The 18,569-nt window shown below is 50.4% G+C and overlaps 1 protein-coding gene across 5 annotated transcripts; it reads left to right on the forward strand.

Moving 5' to 3' along the window:
- The first annotated feature begins 211 nt into the window (after positions 1-211).
- On the forward strand, positions 212-18,555 carry BIRC5 (baculoviral IAP repeat containing 5). 5 transcript variants are annotated; one of them, XM_025363547.1, is made up of 5 exons: positions 213-441; positions 694-803; positions 2,354-2,471; positions 3,544-3,545; positions 10,933-12,765. In XM_025363547.1, exons 1-5 carry the CDS (start codon positions 331-333, stop codon positions 11,153-11,155), a joined length of 564 nt encoding a protein of 187 aa, XP_025219332.1. In that variant the 5' UTR covers positions 213-330; the 3' UTR covers positions 11,156-12,765. The 5 variants fall into 5 exon arrangements, 4 of the variants coding, with proteins under 4 accessions (XP_025219334.1, XP_025219332.1, XP_025219335.1 ...); XM_025363549.1 differs by lacking the exon at positions 3,544-3,545 and having other exon boundaries at positions 212-441; XR_003116292.1 differs by lacking the exons at positions 2,354-2,471; positions 3,544-3,545 and adding an exon at positions 18,524-18,555 and having other exon boundaries at positions 10,933-11,470.
- Positions 18,556-18,569: the final 14 nt, after the last annotated feature.

Raw genomic sequence — 18,569 nt, forward strand, 5'->3', positions numbered from 1 at the left:
CTCCCGCCTAGGCCTCCCAAAGTGTTGGGATTACAGGCGTGAGCCACTGCACCCGGCCTGCACGCGCTCTTTGAAAGCAGTCGAGGGGGCGCTTGGTATGGACAGGAACGAGCTGGCTCAGGGTTGCTGGGTGCACAGAGAGCACGGGCAGAGCCACGCGGCGGGAGGACTACAACTCCCGGCACGCCCCGCGCCACCCCGCCTCTACTCCCAGAAGGCTGCGGGGGGTGAACCTCCTAAGAGGGCGTGCGCTCCCGACACGCCCCGCGGCGCGCCATTAACCGCCAGATTTGAATCGCGGGACCCGTTGGCAGAGGTGGCGGCAGCGGCATGGGTGCCCCGACGTTGCCCCCTGCCTGGCAGCCCTTTCTCAAGGACCACCGCATCTCTACATTCAAGAACTGGCCCTTCTTGGAGGGCTGCGCCTGCACCCCGGAGCGGGTGAGACTGCCCGGCCTCCTGGGGTCCCCCAGACCCGCCTTGCCCTTTCCCTAACGAGGCCACTGTGGCTGGGACCCGGGGGTACGAGCCGCCCTCCCCTCCCCGTCCTATCCCCAGCGAGGCCACTGTGGCTGGGCACCTTGGGTCCGAGCCGCCCTCCCCTCCTTGCTTTGTCCCCATCGAGGCCTTCGTGGCTGGGCCTCGGGGTTCCGGGCTGCCGAGTCCACTCACGAGCTGTGCTGTCCCTTGCAGATGGCCGAGGCTGGCTTCATCCACTGCCCCACTGAGAACGAGCCAGACTTGGCCCAGTGTTTCTTCTGCTTCAAGGAGCTGGAAGGCTGGGAGCCGGATGACGACCCCATGTAAGTCTTCTCTGGCCAGCCACGATGGGCTTTGTTTTGAACTGAGCTGTCAAAAGATTTGAATTGTGAAGACACTTAGTATGGGAGGGTTGCTTTCCAGCCTCAATGCTTCTTAAACGGCTGTTTTGAACGGATACCTCTCTATATGCTGGTGCCTTGGTGATGCTTACAACCTGATTAAATTTCATTTGACCAAAATGCCCTTAGGGTGGATGTTAAAGTCTCATTCACATAAGATGCCTGATGCCTTTCATGTTCAATAGAATACATGAGCAGACCCTGTTGTTGTGAACTGCCAGGGATGTCTAAGTGCAAATGTTTAATTGAAATATAACCCACACAGCACAAAAATTACCCTTTGAAAGTGTGCACTTTACACTTTGGGAGGCTGAGGCGGGCGGATCACCTGAGGTCAGGAGTTAGAGACCAGCCTGGCCAACATGGCGAAACCCCAGCTCTACTAAAAATACAGAAATTAGCCGGGCATGGTAGCACGCACCTGTAATCCCAGCTACTGGGGAGGCTGAGGCAGGAGAATCGCTTGAACCTGGGAGGCAGAGGTTGCAGTGAGCAGAGATTGTGCCATTGCACTCCAGCCTGGTCAACAGAGCGAGACTCCGTCATAAAAATAAAAAATTGGAAAAAAAAAAAAGAAAGCATGTACTTCAGTGTTGTTTTGGCTTTTTTTCTTCAAGATGCCTAGTTAATGACAATGAAGTTCTGTACTCAGATGATGTCTGTTTTTCCACACTGTAATGCCATAACCTTTTCTCACCTTTTTTTCTGTCCAAATCAGTTGCTTCCACAACTTGAATTTTTTTCCCTTGAGAATCACCCCAGTTGTTTTTCTTGTTGGCCAGAAGAGAGTAGCTGTGTTTTTCTTCGTATGTTTGCTGTGGTGGTTATACTGCATCCCAGTAATCACTGGGAAAATATCAGTGGTATTTGTCTTGAAAATGAATAAGTGTTGTCATATTTTCAGATTAGAGTTACAACTGGCTGTCCTTTTGGACTTTGGGTGGCCATGCTTTCATTGTAATACAGTTCTGGTAATGGTGATAATCAGCTATGCAGGGAGACCCCCCTAGCAGGAAATGAGAATATGAGCTAGAGGGGTCCCTTGGGGAACCCTGGGCAATAACGGCCTTCTCTGCCCTTAATCCTTACAGTGGATTATGTAACAATTTCAGTGAAATGAAATTGCTTCAAACAGTTCCTTGAGAATGTTAGAGGGGTTTGACATGTAATTCCTTTGAACTTACACCATGTAACACTTTTTCAACTAACTGCTAAAGAAGTCCAGATAAAATAGATACATTAGCCACACAGATATGGGGGGAGACGTCCACAGGGAGGAGAAGGTGCTAAGAGGTGCCATATGGGAATGTGGCTTGGACACAGCACGGATGCCATCAACTTCAGACTTGACGTCTTGCTTCTGAGGCAGAGCAGGGCGTGCCTTTGGAGGGCGCGGGGAGGTGGCCCGCTGGGAGTGGACTGCCACTTTAATCCCTTCAACTGCCTTTCCGCTGTTGTTTTGATTTTTCTAGAGAGGAACATAAAAAGCATTCATCTGGTTGCGCTTTCCTTTCTGTCAAGAAGCAGTTTGAAGAATTAACCCTCGGTGAATTTTTGAAACTGGACAGAGAAAGAACCAAGAACAAAATTGTATGTATTGGGAATAAGAACTGTTCAAACCCTATTCAATGTCTTTAGCACTAAACTACCTAGTCCCTCAAAGGGACTCTGTGTTTTCCTCAGGAAGCATTTTTTGTTTTTTTTTCTGAGACGGAGTTTCACTCTTGTTGCCCAGGCTGGAGTGCAGTGGCGCAATCTCGGCTCACTGCAAACTCCACCTCTTGGGTTCAAGTGATTCTCCTACCTCAGCCTCCCAAGTAGCTGGGATTACAGGCACGTGCCACAACACCCAGCTAATTTTTGTATTTTTAGTAGGGATGGGGTTTCACCATGCTGACCAGGCTGATCTCAAACTCCTGACCTCATGGTTCGCCCACCTCGGCCTCCCAAAGTGCTGTGATTACAGGTGTGAACCACCGCACCTGGCTTTTTTTTTTTCTCTGAGACAGGGTTTCACTCTGTTGCCCAGGCTGGAGTGGAGCGGCATGATCTTGGCTCACTGCAACTTCTGCCTCCCGGGCTCAAGCGGTTTGCCTGCTTCAGCCTCCCAAGTAGCCGGGATTATAGGCATGTGCCACCACACCCAGCTAATTTTTGTATTTTTGATAGAGATGAGGTTTTGCCATGTTGGCCAGACTGATCTTGAACTCCTGACCTCAGGTGATCCGCCCACCTCGGCCTCCCAGAGTGCTGGGATTACAGGTGTGAGCCATCATGACCAGCCTCAGGAAGTATTTTTATTTTTATTTTTTTTTATTTATTTATTTGAGATGGAGTCTTGCTCTGTCGCCCAGCCTGGAGTGCAGTGACGTGATCTCGGCTCACTGCAAGCTCTGCCTCCCTGGTTCAAGCCATTGTCCTGCCTCAGCCTCCCGAGTAGCTGGGACTACAGGCACCTGCCACCACGCCCAGCTAATTTTTTTGTATTTTTAGTAGAGACAGGGTTTCGCTGTGTTAGCCAGGATGGTCTCGATCTCCTGACCTCGTGATCCGCCCACCTCAGCCTCCCAAAGTGCTAGGATAACAGGGGTGAGCAATCGCACCTGGCTGTTTTTATTTTTTTGAGACAGGGACTCACTCTGTCACCTGGGCTGCAGTGCAGTGGTACCCCATAGCTCACTGCAGCCTCGAACTCCTGAGCTCAAGTGATCCTCCCGCCTCATCCTCCCAAGTAATTGGGACTACAGGCGCATCCCACCATGCCCACCTACTTTATTTATTTATTTATTTATTTATTTATTTATTTATTTATTTTTGTAGAGATGAGGGTTCCCTATGTTGTCCAGGCTGGTCTTGAACTCCTGAGCTCAAGGGATCCTTCTGCCTTGGCCTCCCAAAGTGCTGAGATTACAGGCATGAGCTACCATACCCAGCTAGGAATCATTTTTAAAGCCCCTAGGATATATGTGTGATTTTAAAGCTCGTGGAGTGTGGCCGGGCGTGGTGGCTCACACCTGTAATCCCAGCACTTTGGGAGGCTGAGGCGGGCAGATCACTTGAGGTCAGGAATTTGAGACCAGCCTGGGCAACATGATGAAATACCATCTCTACTAAAAATATACAAATTAGCTGGGCATGGTGGTGGGCACCTGTAATCCCAGCTACTTGGGAGGCTGAGGCAGGATAATCTCTTAGAGGTTGCAGTGAGCCAAGATCGCGCCACTGCACGCCAGCCTGGGCGACAGAGCAAGAGTCTATCTCAGGAAAAAAGAAAAAAAAGGGCGTGATGGCTCACGCCTGTAATCCCAGCACTTTGGGAGGCTAAGGCAGGCAGATCACAAGGTCAGGAGATCGAGACCATCCTCACCAACATGGTGAAACCCTGTCTCTACTAAAACTCCAAAAATTTATCTGGGCATGGTGGTGGGCACCTGTAGTCCCAGCTACTCGGGAGGCTGAGGCAGGGGAATCGCTCGAACCTGGGAGGCGGAGGTTGCAGTGAGCCGAGATAGCACCACTACACCCCAGCCTGGCGACAGAGCAAGACTCTGTCTCAAAAAAGAAAAAAAAAGCTCCTGGAGTATGATCTTGGGGTTGTGTGGTCAGAAAAACATGTACCCTTAGTAAAGGTGTATTGAGCTTGAGGCTCCTTGGTTGGTGGGGACATTGTAACATTAGGATTGCCTTCCTGCCCTCAGTGAAAACCTACATGGGGTGTCACATGGCCGCGTGCTCCTGTGCTGGCAGTGGTGTGAACAGAGGTCTGGGGACACACAGTAGAGGGTATGTGGGGAAGGGGTAAAAAGAGGCAGCAGCCCATCAGGACCCAAAGGGTTTTCTGCAGGTGACTCCCTCCAGGCTCTTGTCCAGTTGTGCTGGGCTATTGTGACAGCAGAAGGTGAAGCCATGAGTCCACAAAAGGGGTGGCTCCCGAGCAGCCAGGGTGTGGAGCATGAGGCTTGCCAGAGAAGACTAGAGCTCCAGTTAAAGCAGAATTTCAGATGGACAAGGAATGCTTTTTTAGTATAAGCAAATCCCACATTTTGTGTCAGTATTTACTAGAAACTTAGTCATTTATCTGAAGTTGAAATGTAACTGGGCATTGTTTTTTGTTTTTTTTTTTTGAGACGAAGTCTCACTCTGTCACCCAGGCTTGAGTGCAGTGGCGCGATCTCGGCTCACTGCAACCTCTGCCTCCCGAGGTCAAGCGATTCTCCTACCTCAGCCTCCCGAGTAGCTGGGACTACAGGCACGCACCACCATGCCTGGCTAATTTTTTTATTTTTAGTAGAGACGGGGTTTCACCAAGCTGGCCAGGCAGGTCTTGAACTCCTGACCTCGTGATCTGCCCTCTTTAGCCTCCCAGAGTGCTGGGATTACAGGCATGAGCTGCCATGCCTGGCCTTTTTTTTGAGACAGAGTCTCACTCTGTCGCGCAGGCTGGAGTGCAGTGGCGTGATCTCGGCTCACTACAAGCTCCACCTCCCGGGTTCACACCATTCTCTTACCTCAGCCTCCCAATTAGCTGGGACTATAGGCGCCCACCACCACGTCCGGCTAATTTTTTCTGTTATTTTTAGTAGAGATGGGGTTTCGTTTCACTGCGGTAGCCAGGATGGGCTCCATCTCCTGACCTCATGATCCGCCAATCTTGGCCTCCCAAAGTGCTGGGATTATGGGCGTGAGCCACCGCGCCCGGTTTTTCTTTTTCTTTTTTTTTTTGAGACAGAGTTTCACTCTGTCACTCAGGCTGCAGTGCAGTGCACGCTGCCTCAGCCTCCCAAGTAGCTGGGATTAATGGCCCATGCCACCACGCCCAGCTAATTTTTGTATTTTTAGTAGAGACAGGGTTTCATCATGTTGGTCAGGCTGGTCTCAAACTCCCGACCTCAAGTGATCTGCCTGCCTCGGCCTCCCAAAGCTCTGGGATTACAGGTGTGAGCTACTGCGCCCAGCCTGGGCATCGAATATTCTTATTTCCTAAGTCTGGCAGCCCCACACAGAATAAGTAATGGGGGATTCCATATCCTTGTAGCAAAGCCCTGGGCGGAGTCAGGAGATGTTGTGACACCAGTCATGGTCACACTTTCCTTGCTAAATAGAAGTTAGACCCCCCCCGTCCCATGGTTTCTCAGGTTCCTTTTCAGCTTGAAAATTGTATTTCTTTTTAGAAATCAGCGTAAAATAATTATGTCCTTATATGTGGCTTTTTAAAAATTTGACACAGAGTGATACTCAGTCGCCCAGGCTGGAGGGCTGTGGTGCGATCTTGGCTCACTGCGACCTCCATCTCCCAGGTTCAAGCGAGTCTTGTGCCTCAGGCTCCCAAGTAGCTGGGATTATAGGTGTCTGCCACCAGGCCCAGCTAACTTTTGTATTTTTAGTAGAGACGGGGTTTTGCCATGTTGGCTAAGCCAGTCTCGAACTCCTGGCCTCAAGTGATCTGCCCGCCTTGGCCTCCCAAAGTGCTGGGATTACAGGCGTCAACCACCACGCCTGGCCTCAATATAGTGGCTTTTAAGTGCTAAGGACTAAGATAGCGTTTTGTCAGGAAGAGGGAAGAGGCCGGTGGTGGGTGAAGCATGCTGTGGGAGAGCTCGTCACCCGGTTGAGGTTGTGGGAGCTGCAGCGTGGAAACTGGAAAGTGGGCTGGGGATCATCTTGTTCTGGGTCAGAGGTCAGCCAGCTTTTCTGTAGTGTGCCACAGACCATCCCTTAGCCCTCGTGGGTCACAGCCTCTGTTGCATATTGCCTTTTGTTGTAGTTTTTCACAACCTTTTAGAAACATAAAAAGCATTCTTAGCCCGTGGGCTGGACAAAAAAAGGCCATGACAAGCTGGATGGATTTGGCCAGCAGGCCCTGGCTTGCCAAGCCCTGTTTTAGACAAGGAGCAGCTTGTGTGCCTGGAACCATCATGAGCACAGGGGAGGAGCAGAGGACGTGGAGGCGTGGGCTGGAAGCCAGGTCCCAGAGCGCTGAGAAAGACAGAGGGTTGTTGCCATTGCAAACAGAGCAACTGAAATCTGACACAGTCCAGTTCCAGAAAGCCCTGAAGTGCTGGTGGACGCTGCGGGGTGCTCTGCTCTAGGGTTACAGGGGTGAGGATGCAGTCTGGTGTGGGAAGTCGACTCACCTGTTTGAAGATGAGATTAAGAAAAGCAGACTTTCAGGATGTGTGAGCTGAAGGGGCAGGACGCAGAAGTAGAGGCCTCGGCCCCCGCAGGAGACCCCTCGGTCTCCGTCTCCTGATAGCCCCAGCCAGATTGGAATGAGGGGAGACATTCCAGCCTTTGAGAACAGTGGGGAGATTTAAAAAGCTACTTGGCTTTTATTTTGAACTGTTTTTTGTTTTCCCCGATTCAGAATACAGAATACTTTTATGGATTTGTTTTTATTACTTTAATTCTGAAACAATATAATTTTTTTTTTGAGACAGGGTCTTACTCTGTCACCCAGGCTGAGTGCAGTGGTGTGATCTTGGCTCACCTCAGCCTCAACCTCCTAGGCTCAAACGATCCTCCCACCTTAGCCTCCCAAGTAGCTGGGACCACAGGCACACGTGTTGTGCTATACAAATCCTGAAGACAAGGATGCTGTTGCTGGTGATGCTAGGGATTCCCAAGATCCCAGACTTAACGGCAGGTTGTCCCTGTCTGCTGCCTTGCCAGGGTGCCAGGAAGGTGCTTCTGTGGAAGCTGAGGTCTGGCCACCCAGGGCGCTGCACTGGGTGCTGATTCTTGTTTCTGCTGCTGCCTTGGTGCTTAGCTTTTGAAACAATGAAATAAATTAGAACCGATGTGAAAATCAATTGGGGAATAAATTTCATGTGGAAATAAACAGCGCAACTTATTCATAATAGTTTACTTGATAAATACTTGCGATGAGGACAAAACAAAGCACTAGAAGGAGAGGCGAGTTGTAGACCTGGGCGGCAGGAGTTTTTTGTTTGTTTTCAGAGATAGGGTCTTGCTCTGTTGCTCAGGCTGAAGTACAGTGGCACAATCACAGCTCACTATAGCCTTGACCTCCTGGACTCAAGCAATCCTCCTGCCTCAGCCTCCCCAGTAGCTGGGACTACAGGCACATGCTGCCATGCCTGGCTAATTTATTTATTTATTTATTTATTTATTTATTTATTTTTATTTTTATTTATTTTTTTTTTTTGAGACAGAGTCTGGCTCTGTTGCCCGGGCTGGAGTGCAGTGGCCGGATCTCAGCTCACTGCAAGCTCCGCCTCCCGGGTTTACGCCATTCTCCTGCCTCAGCCTCCCGAGTAGCTGGGACTACAGGCTCCCGCCACCTCGCCTGGCTAGTTTTTTGTATTTTTTAGTAGAGACGGGGTTTCACTGTGTTAGCCAGGATGGTCTTGATCTCCTGACCTCGTGATCCACCCGTCTCGGCCTCCCAAAGTGCTGGGATTACAGGCTTGAGCCACCGCGCCTGGCCTAATTTTTTTTTTTCTTTTTTTTTTTTTGAGATAGAGTTTCACTCTTGTCGCCCAGTCTGGAATACAATGGCATCTTCTCGGCTCGCTGCAACCTCTGCCTCCTGAGTAGCTGGGACTACAGGCGCCCACCACCACGTGTGGCTGATTTTTATATTTTTAGTAGAGACAGGGTTTCATCATCTTGGCCAGGCTGGTCTCGAATTCCTGACCTCAGGTGATCCGCCTGCCTCAGCCTCCCAAAGTGCTGGGATTACAGGCATGAGCCACCGCGCCCGGCCCAAATTTTAAATTTTTTGTAGAGACAGTGGCCTTGGTACATTGCCCAAGGTGGTCTTGTACTTCTGGGCTCACCTGATCCTCCTGCCTTGGCCTCCCAAAGTGCTGGGGTTATGGGCTTGAGCCACCGCACCCAGCCAGAAGTTTTGTCAGTGAGTTTTACAGGCGTGAGCCACTGCACCCGGCCTGTTTTGTTTTTCTTTTCTTTTTCTTTTTTTTTTTTTTTTTGGAGACAGTCTTGCCCTGTCACCCAGGCTGGAGTACAATGGTGAGATCTTGCTCACTGCAACCTCTTCCTCCCGGGTTCAAATGATTCTCCTGCCTCGGCCTCCTGAGTAGCTGGGATTACAGGCGCCCACCACCACACCCAGCTTAGTTTTGTATTTTTAGTAGAGACGGGGTTTCACCATGTTGGCCAGGCTGGTCTTGAACTCCTGACCTCATGATCTGCCTACCTCGGCCTCCCAAAGTGCTGGGATTACAGGTGTGAGCCACTGCGCCCGGCCTGTTTTGTTTTTCAATAGTGAGAGTTCTTGTGTTTGCTTTGCCCCTCCCTTTAGTGGAAAAATGTATAAAATGGAGATATTGACCTCCACATTGGGGTGGTTAAATTATAGTATGTATGCAAAGGAGCTTTGTTAATTTTATGCTTTTTTGAAAGTGAAGAAGAAACTGAATAATCTGTGTGTGTGTGTGTGTGTGTGTGTATATATATATATATATATTTTTTTTTTTTTTTTTTTTAAGCCATGGTTATCTTTCCATATCAGTAAAGGTGAGGCTCCCTGGGACTGCAGAGTTGTCCATTACAGTCCATTACAAGGTGCATTGTTGGGCCAGGTGCAGTGGCTTGTGCCTGAATCCCAGCACTTTGGGAGGCCAAGGCAGGAGGATTGATTGAGCCCAGGAGTTTTGAGGCGAGCCTGGGCAATGTGGCCAGACCTCATCTCTTCAAAAAATTCACAAAAAATTAGCCAGGCATGGTGGCATGTGCCTGTAGTCTCAACTACTCAGGAGGCTGGGGTGGGAGGATCACTTTGAGCCTTGGAGGTCAAAGCTGCAGTAAGCCATAATCTTGCCAGTGCATTCCATCCTGGGGGACAGAGTGAGACCCTGTCTCTAAAAAAAAAAAAAGGTGCACTGTTTTTTTCTTATCAATTTATTATTTTTAAATTTTCTTTCAATTAATAATTTACAAATTATAAATGTATGTAAAAATAAATTATAAATTATTATACATGAGGTAAAACTTAAGATATATAAAGTACATATTGAAAAGTAATTTTTTGGCTGGGCGCAGTGGCTCACGCCTGTAATCCCAGCACTTTGGGAGGCTGAGGCGGGTGGATCACCTGAAGTCGGGAGTTCAAGACCAGCCTGACCAACATGGAGAAACCTCGTGTCTATTAAAAATACAAAATTAGCCAGGCATGGTGGCGCATGCCTGTAATCCCAGCTGCTCAGGAGGCTGTGGTAGGAGAATCTCTTGAACCCGGGAGGCGTTGCAGTGAGCTGAGATCACGCCTTTGCACTCCAGCCTGGGCAACAAAAGCAAGTCTGTCTCAAAAAAATAAAGTAATTTTTTTAAGGTAACCTCTATCAGAAAACAAATTTAACCCAATAAAGGTTTTTGTTTTTTAATGTAGCAGAGGAGTTAGGGTGAATAAAAAATATGATAGGGAAGGGGGTCCCTGGATTTGCTAATGTGATTGTCATTTGCCCTTTAGGAGAGAGCTCTGTTAGCAGAATGAAAAAATTGGAAGCCAGATTCAGGGAGGGACTGGAAGCAAAAAGAATTTCTGTTTGAGGAAGAGCCTGATGTTTGCCAGGATCTGTTTAACTGGACATGAAGAGGAAGGCTCTGGACTTCCCTCCAGGAGTTTCAGGAGAAAGCTAGGGCGGTGGTTAAGAGCAGAGCTCTGCCTAGACTAGCTAGATACCTAGACTAGCTGGGTGTTTGGAGTGGCTGCTTCAGGCTGGACTTCGCTTTCCTCATCTGTATAGTAGAGAGATGGGAGCACCCACTGCAGGGTCACTGAGCATAAATCAGTCAATGGAGTGAAGCCGGTAGAATGGTGCTGGGTGCATACCAAGCGCTCCGTCCATGTTTTCTGTTATTCGATGATTAGGAGGCAGCTTAAACTAGAGGAGTTGATCTGAATCAGGATGTTTGTCCCAGGTAGCTGGGAATCTGCCCCAGCCCAGTGCCCAGTTGATTTAGTTGCCCTATCAGTGTTCCCTGATTGTTTTTTCCTTTGTCTTCTTATCTACAGGATGTGACTGGGAAGCTCTGGTTTCAGTGTCCTGTGTCTATTCTTTATTTCCAGGCAAAGGAAACCAACAATAAGAAGAAAGAATTTGAGGAAACTGCGAAGAAAGTGCGCTGTGCCATCGAGCAGCTGGCTGCCATGGACTGAGGCCTCTGGCTGGAGCTGCCTGGTCCCAGAGTGGTTGCACCACTTCCAGGGTTTATTCCCTGGTGCCACCAGCCTTCCTGTGGGACCCTTAGCAATGCCTTGGGAAAGGAGAAGATCAATATTTCACAATTAGATATTTCAGCTGTATCTTGTTTTGTCTTGAAAGTGGCACCAGAGGTGCTTCTACCTGTGCAGCGGGTGCTGCTGATAACAGTGACTGCCTCTCTCTCTCTCTATTTTTTTTTTTTGGCTCATTTTTGTCTTCTTGATTCCCAGACTTACCAGGTGAGAAGTGGGGGAGGAAGAAGGCGGTGTCCGTTTTGCTAGAGCTGATGGCTTTGTTCACTTGGTCAGAGCCTTCCACAGTGAATGTGTCTGGACCTCATGTTGTTGAGGCTGTCACACAGTCCTGAGTGTGGACTTGGCAGGTGCCTGTTGAATCTGAGCTGCAGATTCCTCATCTGTCACGCCTGTGCTGCCTCAGAGGCCACTTTTTTTTTTTTTTTTGGTAGATGCATGACTTGTGTGTGATGAGGAGGGGAATGGAGACAGAGTCTTTCTTATTTTGTTTGAATTGTTAATTCACAGAATAGCACAAACTACAATTAAAACTAAGCACAAAGCCATTCTAAGTCATTGGGGAAACGGGGTGAACTTCAGGTGGACTTGGAGACAGAAGAGAGTGATAGGAAGCGTCTGGCAGATACTCCTTTTGCCACTGCTGTGTGATTAGACAGGCCCAGTGAGCTGCAGGGCACATGCTGGCTGCTCCTCCCTGAGAAAAAGGCAGTGGCCTGAACCCTTTTTAAATGACTTGGCTCGATGCTGTGTGGGACTGGCTGGGCTGCTGCAGGCCGTGTGTCTGTCAGCCCGACCTTCACATCTGTCACGTTCTCCACACGGGGGAGGGATGCAGTCCGCCCAGGTCCCCGCTTTCTTTGGCAGCAGCAGCTCCCGCAGGGCTGAAGTCTGGCGTAAGATGATGGATTGGATTCGCCCTCCTCCCTGTCACAGAGCTGCAGGGTGGATTGTTACAGCTTCGTTGGAAACCTCTGGAGGTCATCTTGGCTGTTCCTGAGAAATAAAAAGCCTGTCATTTCAAACACTGCTGTGGACCCTACTGGGTTTTTAAAATACTGTCAGTTTTTCATCGTCGTCCCTAGCCTGCCAACAGCCATCTGCCCAGATAGCCGCAGTGAGGACGAGCATCCTAGCAGAGACGCAGTTGTCTGGGCGCTCACCAGAGCCACGAACCCCAGACCTGTTTGTATCATCCCGGCTCCTTCCGGGTAGAAACAACTGAAAATGCACTTCAGACCCACTTATTTCTGCCACATCTGAGTCGGCCTCAGACTTTTCCTCTAAACTTGGAGAATATCACAGTGGTTTTTGTTAGCAGAAAATGCACTCCAGCCTCTACTCATCTAAGCTGCTTATTTTTGATATTTGTACCAGTCTATAAATGGATGCTTCACTTTAATAACTTGCTTATAAATTGACTTTGTAGAGAAGCTGGAAAAAATGGTTTTGTCTTCAGCTCCTTTGCACGCCAGGTGGTGAAGTGGATCTCGGCTTCTGTCAGCCTGTGCTGGGGGCGGGGCTGAGCTGGAGCCACCTCTCTCAGCCCGCCTGCTATGGCTTTTCCTTAAAGGCCATTCTTAAAACCAGACCCTCATGGCTGCCAGCACCTGAAAGCTTCCTCAACATCTGTTAATAAAGCCATAGGCCCTTGTCTGAGGGCAACCACTCAGACTTTCAGATTCGTGTCCATGTGTCCGTTTTCCAGGTTCTCTAAGTCAGAGTGGAGTGTGGGAAGGGTTGTGAATGGAGGCTTCTGGGCTGTGGGTGAAGTTCCAATGTCAAGTTAGAGCCCTTCGGGGCAACTGCCACCCTGGAAGGTAGAGACAGCAGTGCCTGCCACCAGAAGAGACCAGCAAGCCAAACTGGAGCCCCCACTGCAGGCTGTTGCCATGTGGAAAGAATAACACAATTGCCAATAAAGTCTAATGTGGTTTTATCTACTTTTTTTTTTTCCCCTGGAGACAAGGCCTTGCCCTCCCAGGCTGGAATGCAGTGGAATGAACAAAGCTCACCACAACCTCAAATTGTTGCGTTCAGGTGAACCTCCCACCTCAGCTTCCCAAATAGCTGGGACTACAGGTGCAGGCCGTCACACCCGGCTAATTGAAAAATTTTGTTTTGTTTAGATGGGATCTCACTTTGTTGCCCAGGCTGGTCTCAAACTCCTGGGCTCAAGTGATTGTCCTGCTTCAGCATTGGGATTGTTGGTATTATGGCCGGGAGCCACTATGCCTGGCCTAGCTACCATTTTTTTTTTTTTTTTTTTTTTTTAATGAGACGGAGTCTTTCTCTGTCGCCCAGCCTGGGGTGCAGTGGCTGGATCTCAGCTCACTGCAAGCTCCAACTCCCGGGTTTATGCCATTCTCCTGCCTCAGCCTCCCAAGTAGCGGGGACTTACAGGCGCCCGCCACCTCGCCTGGCTAGTTTTTTGTATTTTTTTAGTAGAGACGGGGTTTCACCATGTCAGCCAGGATGGTCTCGATCTCCTGACCTCGTGATCCGCCCGTCTCGGCCTCCCAAAGTGCTGGGATTACAGGCTCGAGCCACCGCGCCCAGTCGTAGCTACCATTTTTTAATGCAGAAATGAAGACTTGTAGAAATGAAATAACTCATCCAAGACAGTAGAATAAGTAACTTTTAGGGCTGGGATTGGAACCCAGGCAGTCTGGGCCCTCACTGATGAAGGACACTGTCAGTTTGTGGGGGTGGCTGTGGTCGGCTGTCTGATTCTAGGGAGGGAGGGCTGTCTTTAAAGCACCCCTATTCCATTTTCAGACGGCTTTGTCAGAAAGGCTGTCATGGAACTGACACCTGCCTCCCCAAGGCTTCCACAGATCCTCGCTGTACATTGTAACCTTTTACGTTGAAATGTAAATTCACAGGAAGTTGTGAGGCTAGTACAGGTGGTCCCGGTTCCGTTCCCCTCCTTTCTGCCGTTGTGAGGACAGTGCACTGTATTCACTTTCAACATCCAAGGTCTGCGTTGAGAGGGTGAGTTGTGCGGCCCAGCTTGCCCCGGGCCTATCTTGCCATCACGAAGGATTTCCTGACTCAGCTGAATCTAGCTCAACAAAGGACCAACTAAGCTGCAGATTTTCTCTCCACTGGGCTTAGCCTACATTATTTACAGCTGTTTTCAGCTGGATGGGACCAAACTAAGACCTTCACTTCCGGGGTTTCCACGTGATCCCCAAAGGGGTGACATCCATTCGTTCACTCAGGTATTTGCTTGTGCACCTACAGTGTGCCAGGTGCCAGGTCCAGGAATTGAAGCCCACGAACAACTCTTGGCAGTGAGTTCCCCGGGTTTTTGTTCTCTGAACGGTGGGAAGACAGGTCAGCAAACAGCCATGCACGTCTGCACATGTGTGGCTGGTGTCTGCAGCAGTACCGAGAAGACGGTGAGCTCTGCCCTGGATGGCGACAGGAAAGGGCATCCTTATGCAGCTGTTTGTCCTGGCATAGGTGGCAGGCTGCCAGTGGGACCAGGAAGGGAAGGGGAGGATGCACAGACCGGAAGGAACGGAACGGGCACTGCAGGTGCGCTCTGTGATGTGGGGAAGCACAGGCTGATTCCGGGATGACGCCGGAGAAGTCCTGCAGCCTAAGGCACTGCTCATTCCACGTTACCCAGTGAGTCAAAGCCTCCCAGCAAGACATTTAGTCACTCAAAGCCAGTGCAGGTCTCAGCTTTGTCTGGAGAGGAACTTTCACTCTAGAAAACACGAACTCATTGCCCTTTGAGGAAGTTATTTCTCCAGGATATCATTTCCAGCCACCATCCGGGATGCTGGGCAGATGCTGCAGTGCCCAAACCACGGCTGCCCAAGAAGCTTGTCCCTTAGAAACCCCGTGTGGCCCGGGAGGCGCCTGCCTGCCCCCCTGAGAGTGGGGCCCTGTTGGGCTGCCAGGGTCGCTGGGCAGGTGCTGGGGAAGCCTGGGTGACCGTGCTGAGCCCCTCACAGGCCTGGGAGTTGTGCTTGGGGATGAGACCTCCTCGCTCTTCGGCTGCCTCCCAATCATGGCCACATCCCACAAACGATACCACTGTCGACAAAAAGTGAAAAGGTGCATGGTTCTAACCTGTGGCCCCAACCATGTAAGAGCCCTTAGAATGTGGGGTTTTGACTCGAACAGTGGCTTTGAGTCTACCAGGGGGGATTAGCTTCCTAATGCCCTGAGTTAATGAATTGACCGGTCGGACAGGAAAACTCAGCGAGGTTCATTTTCTGTCGGGGGATGTTTGTCAATGCAGTGAAATCAGTTGCAACAAAGGTGGCACTGAGCTGCTCCAACAGTGACTCAGCCATGGCTCCAGCTGCTTCCCCAGCCCTGTGGGGGAGGTGGCAGATGGTGTCATCAACCTGGAGCAGAGGGCTCTGCTCGCTGGCATCACAAGGGCCAGGCCTGCTGGTCCTCCAGCTGCTGGCTCCAGGTAGTTACATATGGGTTTACAAGAAGAGAGGCAGGGCCAGGTGCAGTGGCTCATGCCTGTAATCCCAGCACTTTGGGAGGCCGAGGTGGGTGATCATCTGAGGTTAGGAGTTCGAAATCAGCCTGACCAACATGGTGAAACCCAGCCTCCACTAAATACAAAAAAATTAGCCGGGCGTGGTGGTGGGTGCCTATTGTTCCAGCTACTCAGGAGGCTGAGGCAGGAGAATTGCTTGAACCCGGGAGGCAGAGGTTATAATGAGTCAAGATCATGCCACTGCACTCCAGCCTGGGCAACAGAACGAGACTCTGTCTAAAACAAACAAAAATCAATCAATCAATAAAATAAAAATAAGAGAGGCAGGGTGCAGTGGCTCACACCTGTAATCCCAGCACTTTGGGAAGCTGAGGTGGGAATACTGCTTGAGGCCAGGAGTTTGAGACCAGCCTGGGTGACAAAGCAAGACCCTGTCTCTACCAAAATAATAATTTAAAAAATTACCCAGGAATGCTGTGACATGCCTGTGATCCCAGCTACTCTGGAGGCTCAGGTGGGAGGAACACTCGTACTAGGAAGTTGAGGTTGCATTGAGCCGTGATCACACCACTACACCACTGCACCACTCTAACCTGGGCGACAGAGCAAGACCTCACCTCTGGGGGAAAAAAAAAAAAAAAGAAGAGGCTTGGATGCCACATCGTTTTTTGGCACTTATAACTGGAATTTCGTCCATCAAAAGCCCATTCAGCACTGATTTCAGTAATAGGGGTCTGATGCTGGCTTGGAAGAGGCCTGACAGCCTAGAGACAAGCTTGGAGCTCCAAGTTGATGAAAGAATGATGAATAATGAAAAATAATGGGTTGTTCTAAAGCAGTGCCTTTTCATACTGGGCTAGGGTATAATTTGGGTCCATTTCAAGGGACATATACTAGCAGAATTCATCAAAGTAGCCCCTCGAAGGCTGGTGCCTGCTGCCTCGGGGACAAAGTAATCAGTGGTTCCAGCTGCACATCTAGGGTTGGAAACACTGAACCCAGGCTTTCTCATGCAGATGGGGTGTGGATTGCTAACGTGGTTGTCTCCTAGCACTGCAGCATGAGTGAAACACGTGTCCATTCTGCAGAGACGCGGCTCTGTGATGCTGAAACCTCCTTCTTTTTTTTTTTCTTTTGAGACGGAGTCTCGCTCTGTTGCCCAGGCTGGAGTGCAGTGGTGCTGTCTCGGCTCACTGCAACCTCCGCCTCCCGGGTTCATGCAGTTCTCCTCCCTCAGCCTCCTGAGTCGCTGGGACTACAGGCGCCCATCACCACGCCCGGCTAATTTTTGTATTTTTAGTAGAGACAGGGTTTCACCGTGTTAGCCTGGATGGTCTCGATCTCCTGACCTCATGATCCGCCTGCCTTGGCCTCCCAAAGTGCTGGGATTACAGGTGTGAGCCACTGCACCCGGCCGAAACCTCCTTCTAGATAACAGCTGCGTTGTTTTTTTTTTTTTTTTTTTTTTTAGATGGAGTCTTGCTCTGTTGCCCAGGCTGGAGTGCAGTGGTGTGATCTCAGCTCACTGCAACCTCTGCCTCCCGGGTTCAAGCAATTCTTCTGCCTCAGGCTCCTGAGTAGCTGGGATTACAGGCGTGAGTCACCATGCCCGGCTAATTTTTGTATTTTTAGTAGAGAGAGGGTTTCACCATGTTGGCCAGGCTGGTCTCCCAAACTCCTGACTTCAAGTGATCCGCCTACCTCGGCCTCCCAAAGTGCTGAGATTACAAGCCTGAGCCACTACACCTGGTCTTTTTTCGATTTTTTAAGATAGGGTCTCACTCTATTGATCACAGCCACAGCTCACTGCAGCCTCAACCTCCTGCCTGGGTTCAAGCCATCCTCCCACCTTGGCCTCCCAAGTAGCTGAGACCACAGGTGGCTCATTCCACCACGTCTGGCCCTACGTAAGCTTTATGTGGGCGCAATAACAGATCTTCTCAAACCAGCTCTCAGCTCAAGAGAAGGGGAAGCTGGGCGCAGTGGGTCACGCCTATAATCCCAGCACTTTGGGAAGCTGAGGCAGGAGGATCACTTGAACCCTGGAGTTCGAGACCAGCCTGGTCAACATAGGGAGACCCTGTCTCTAAAAAAATAAATAGAAGAGAACGGGAGGACACACGTGGAGCACGCAGCCCAAATGGGGCTCCTCTGTTCCCCCCGCACAGTCAATGTGTACCTTTCGCACGCACAAAGGTGTTGACCCAAACAAAGCAATATTGATTCTTGTTATATTGCTTTATTGTGGGGTCAGTGTCAGCACCACGAGTTTTCATTCAGCACTGTTCTTTCCCCAGCTGTAGTGAGTTTAGGGAGGGCACGAGGCCCCACCCCCCATCCCTATCACCTCTGCCTTCATAGCAGCTGCTACTCTCTGAGCACCTGTTGAGTTCATTCACCTTCCAGACCTAACAAGTTATCCCCACCCCTAGAGAACAGGGCTGCTGGATGCCACACGGCTCCCAGAGAGGGGCTGTGGTCAGGGAAGCCCCAGCTCCAAAGGGGCTGGAAAACCCCAGAGCCGCCCATGTGCAGCAGCTTCGCAGTCTTTGGTGCTCAGGTGTGAGGACAGCTACAAAATACCTGAGCCATTCTGTCACTCTGTCTGAACTCCCTTTGAAATATTGTTTCCATAACTGCTAGGCTGGTTTCCCCTTCCTGACTATATTCCTCAAACCAACAAGAGCCTAGCGGAGGAAAGCATGGCCAAAACACCCCAAGAAGACAGCCTTGGCTTCACCTCCAAGGGCCACCATCCGGGAGGATGTCCTCAGACCTCTGACCCCCTCTGTTCAGGCCCTGCCCTGCTCTGTGTGGCGACCCAGAGGAAGCCTCCCCTTCGTTTAAGATTTAACCCCAGACCTTACTGATGGCTGCCCGGCCTGTCCCTTCCACCTGCGTGGCTGCCCACGCGGGGTTGCTCATGGGGCTACTCCTGGGTGGGGGGAGGGGGTGCCTCTCTGCGGCTCCTCTGCCTCCCACCCCCACTGGCACC

This window comes from Theropithecus gelada, chromosome 16 (genome assembly GCF_003255815.1).
Source record: "Theropithecus gelada isolate Dixy chromosome 16, Tgel_1.0, whole genome shotgun sequence".
In the NCBI taxonomy this organism is placed as follows: Eukaryota; Metazoa; Chordata; class Mammalia; order Primates; family Cercopithecidae; genus Theropithecus; species Theropithecus gelada.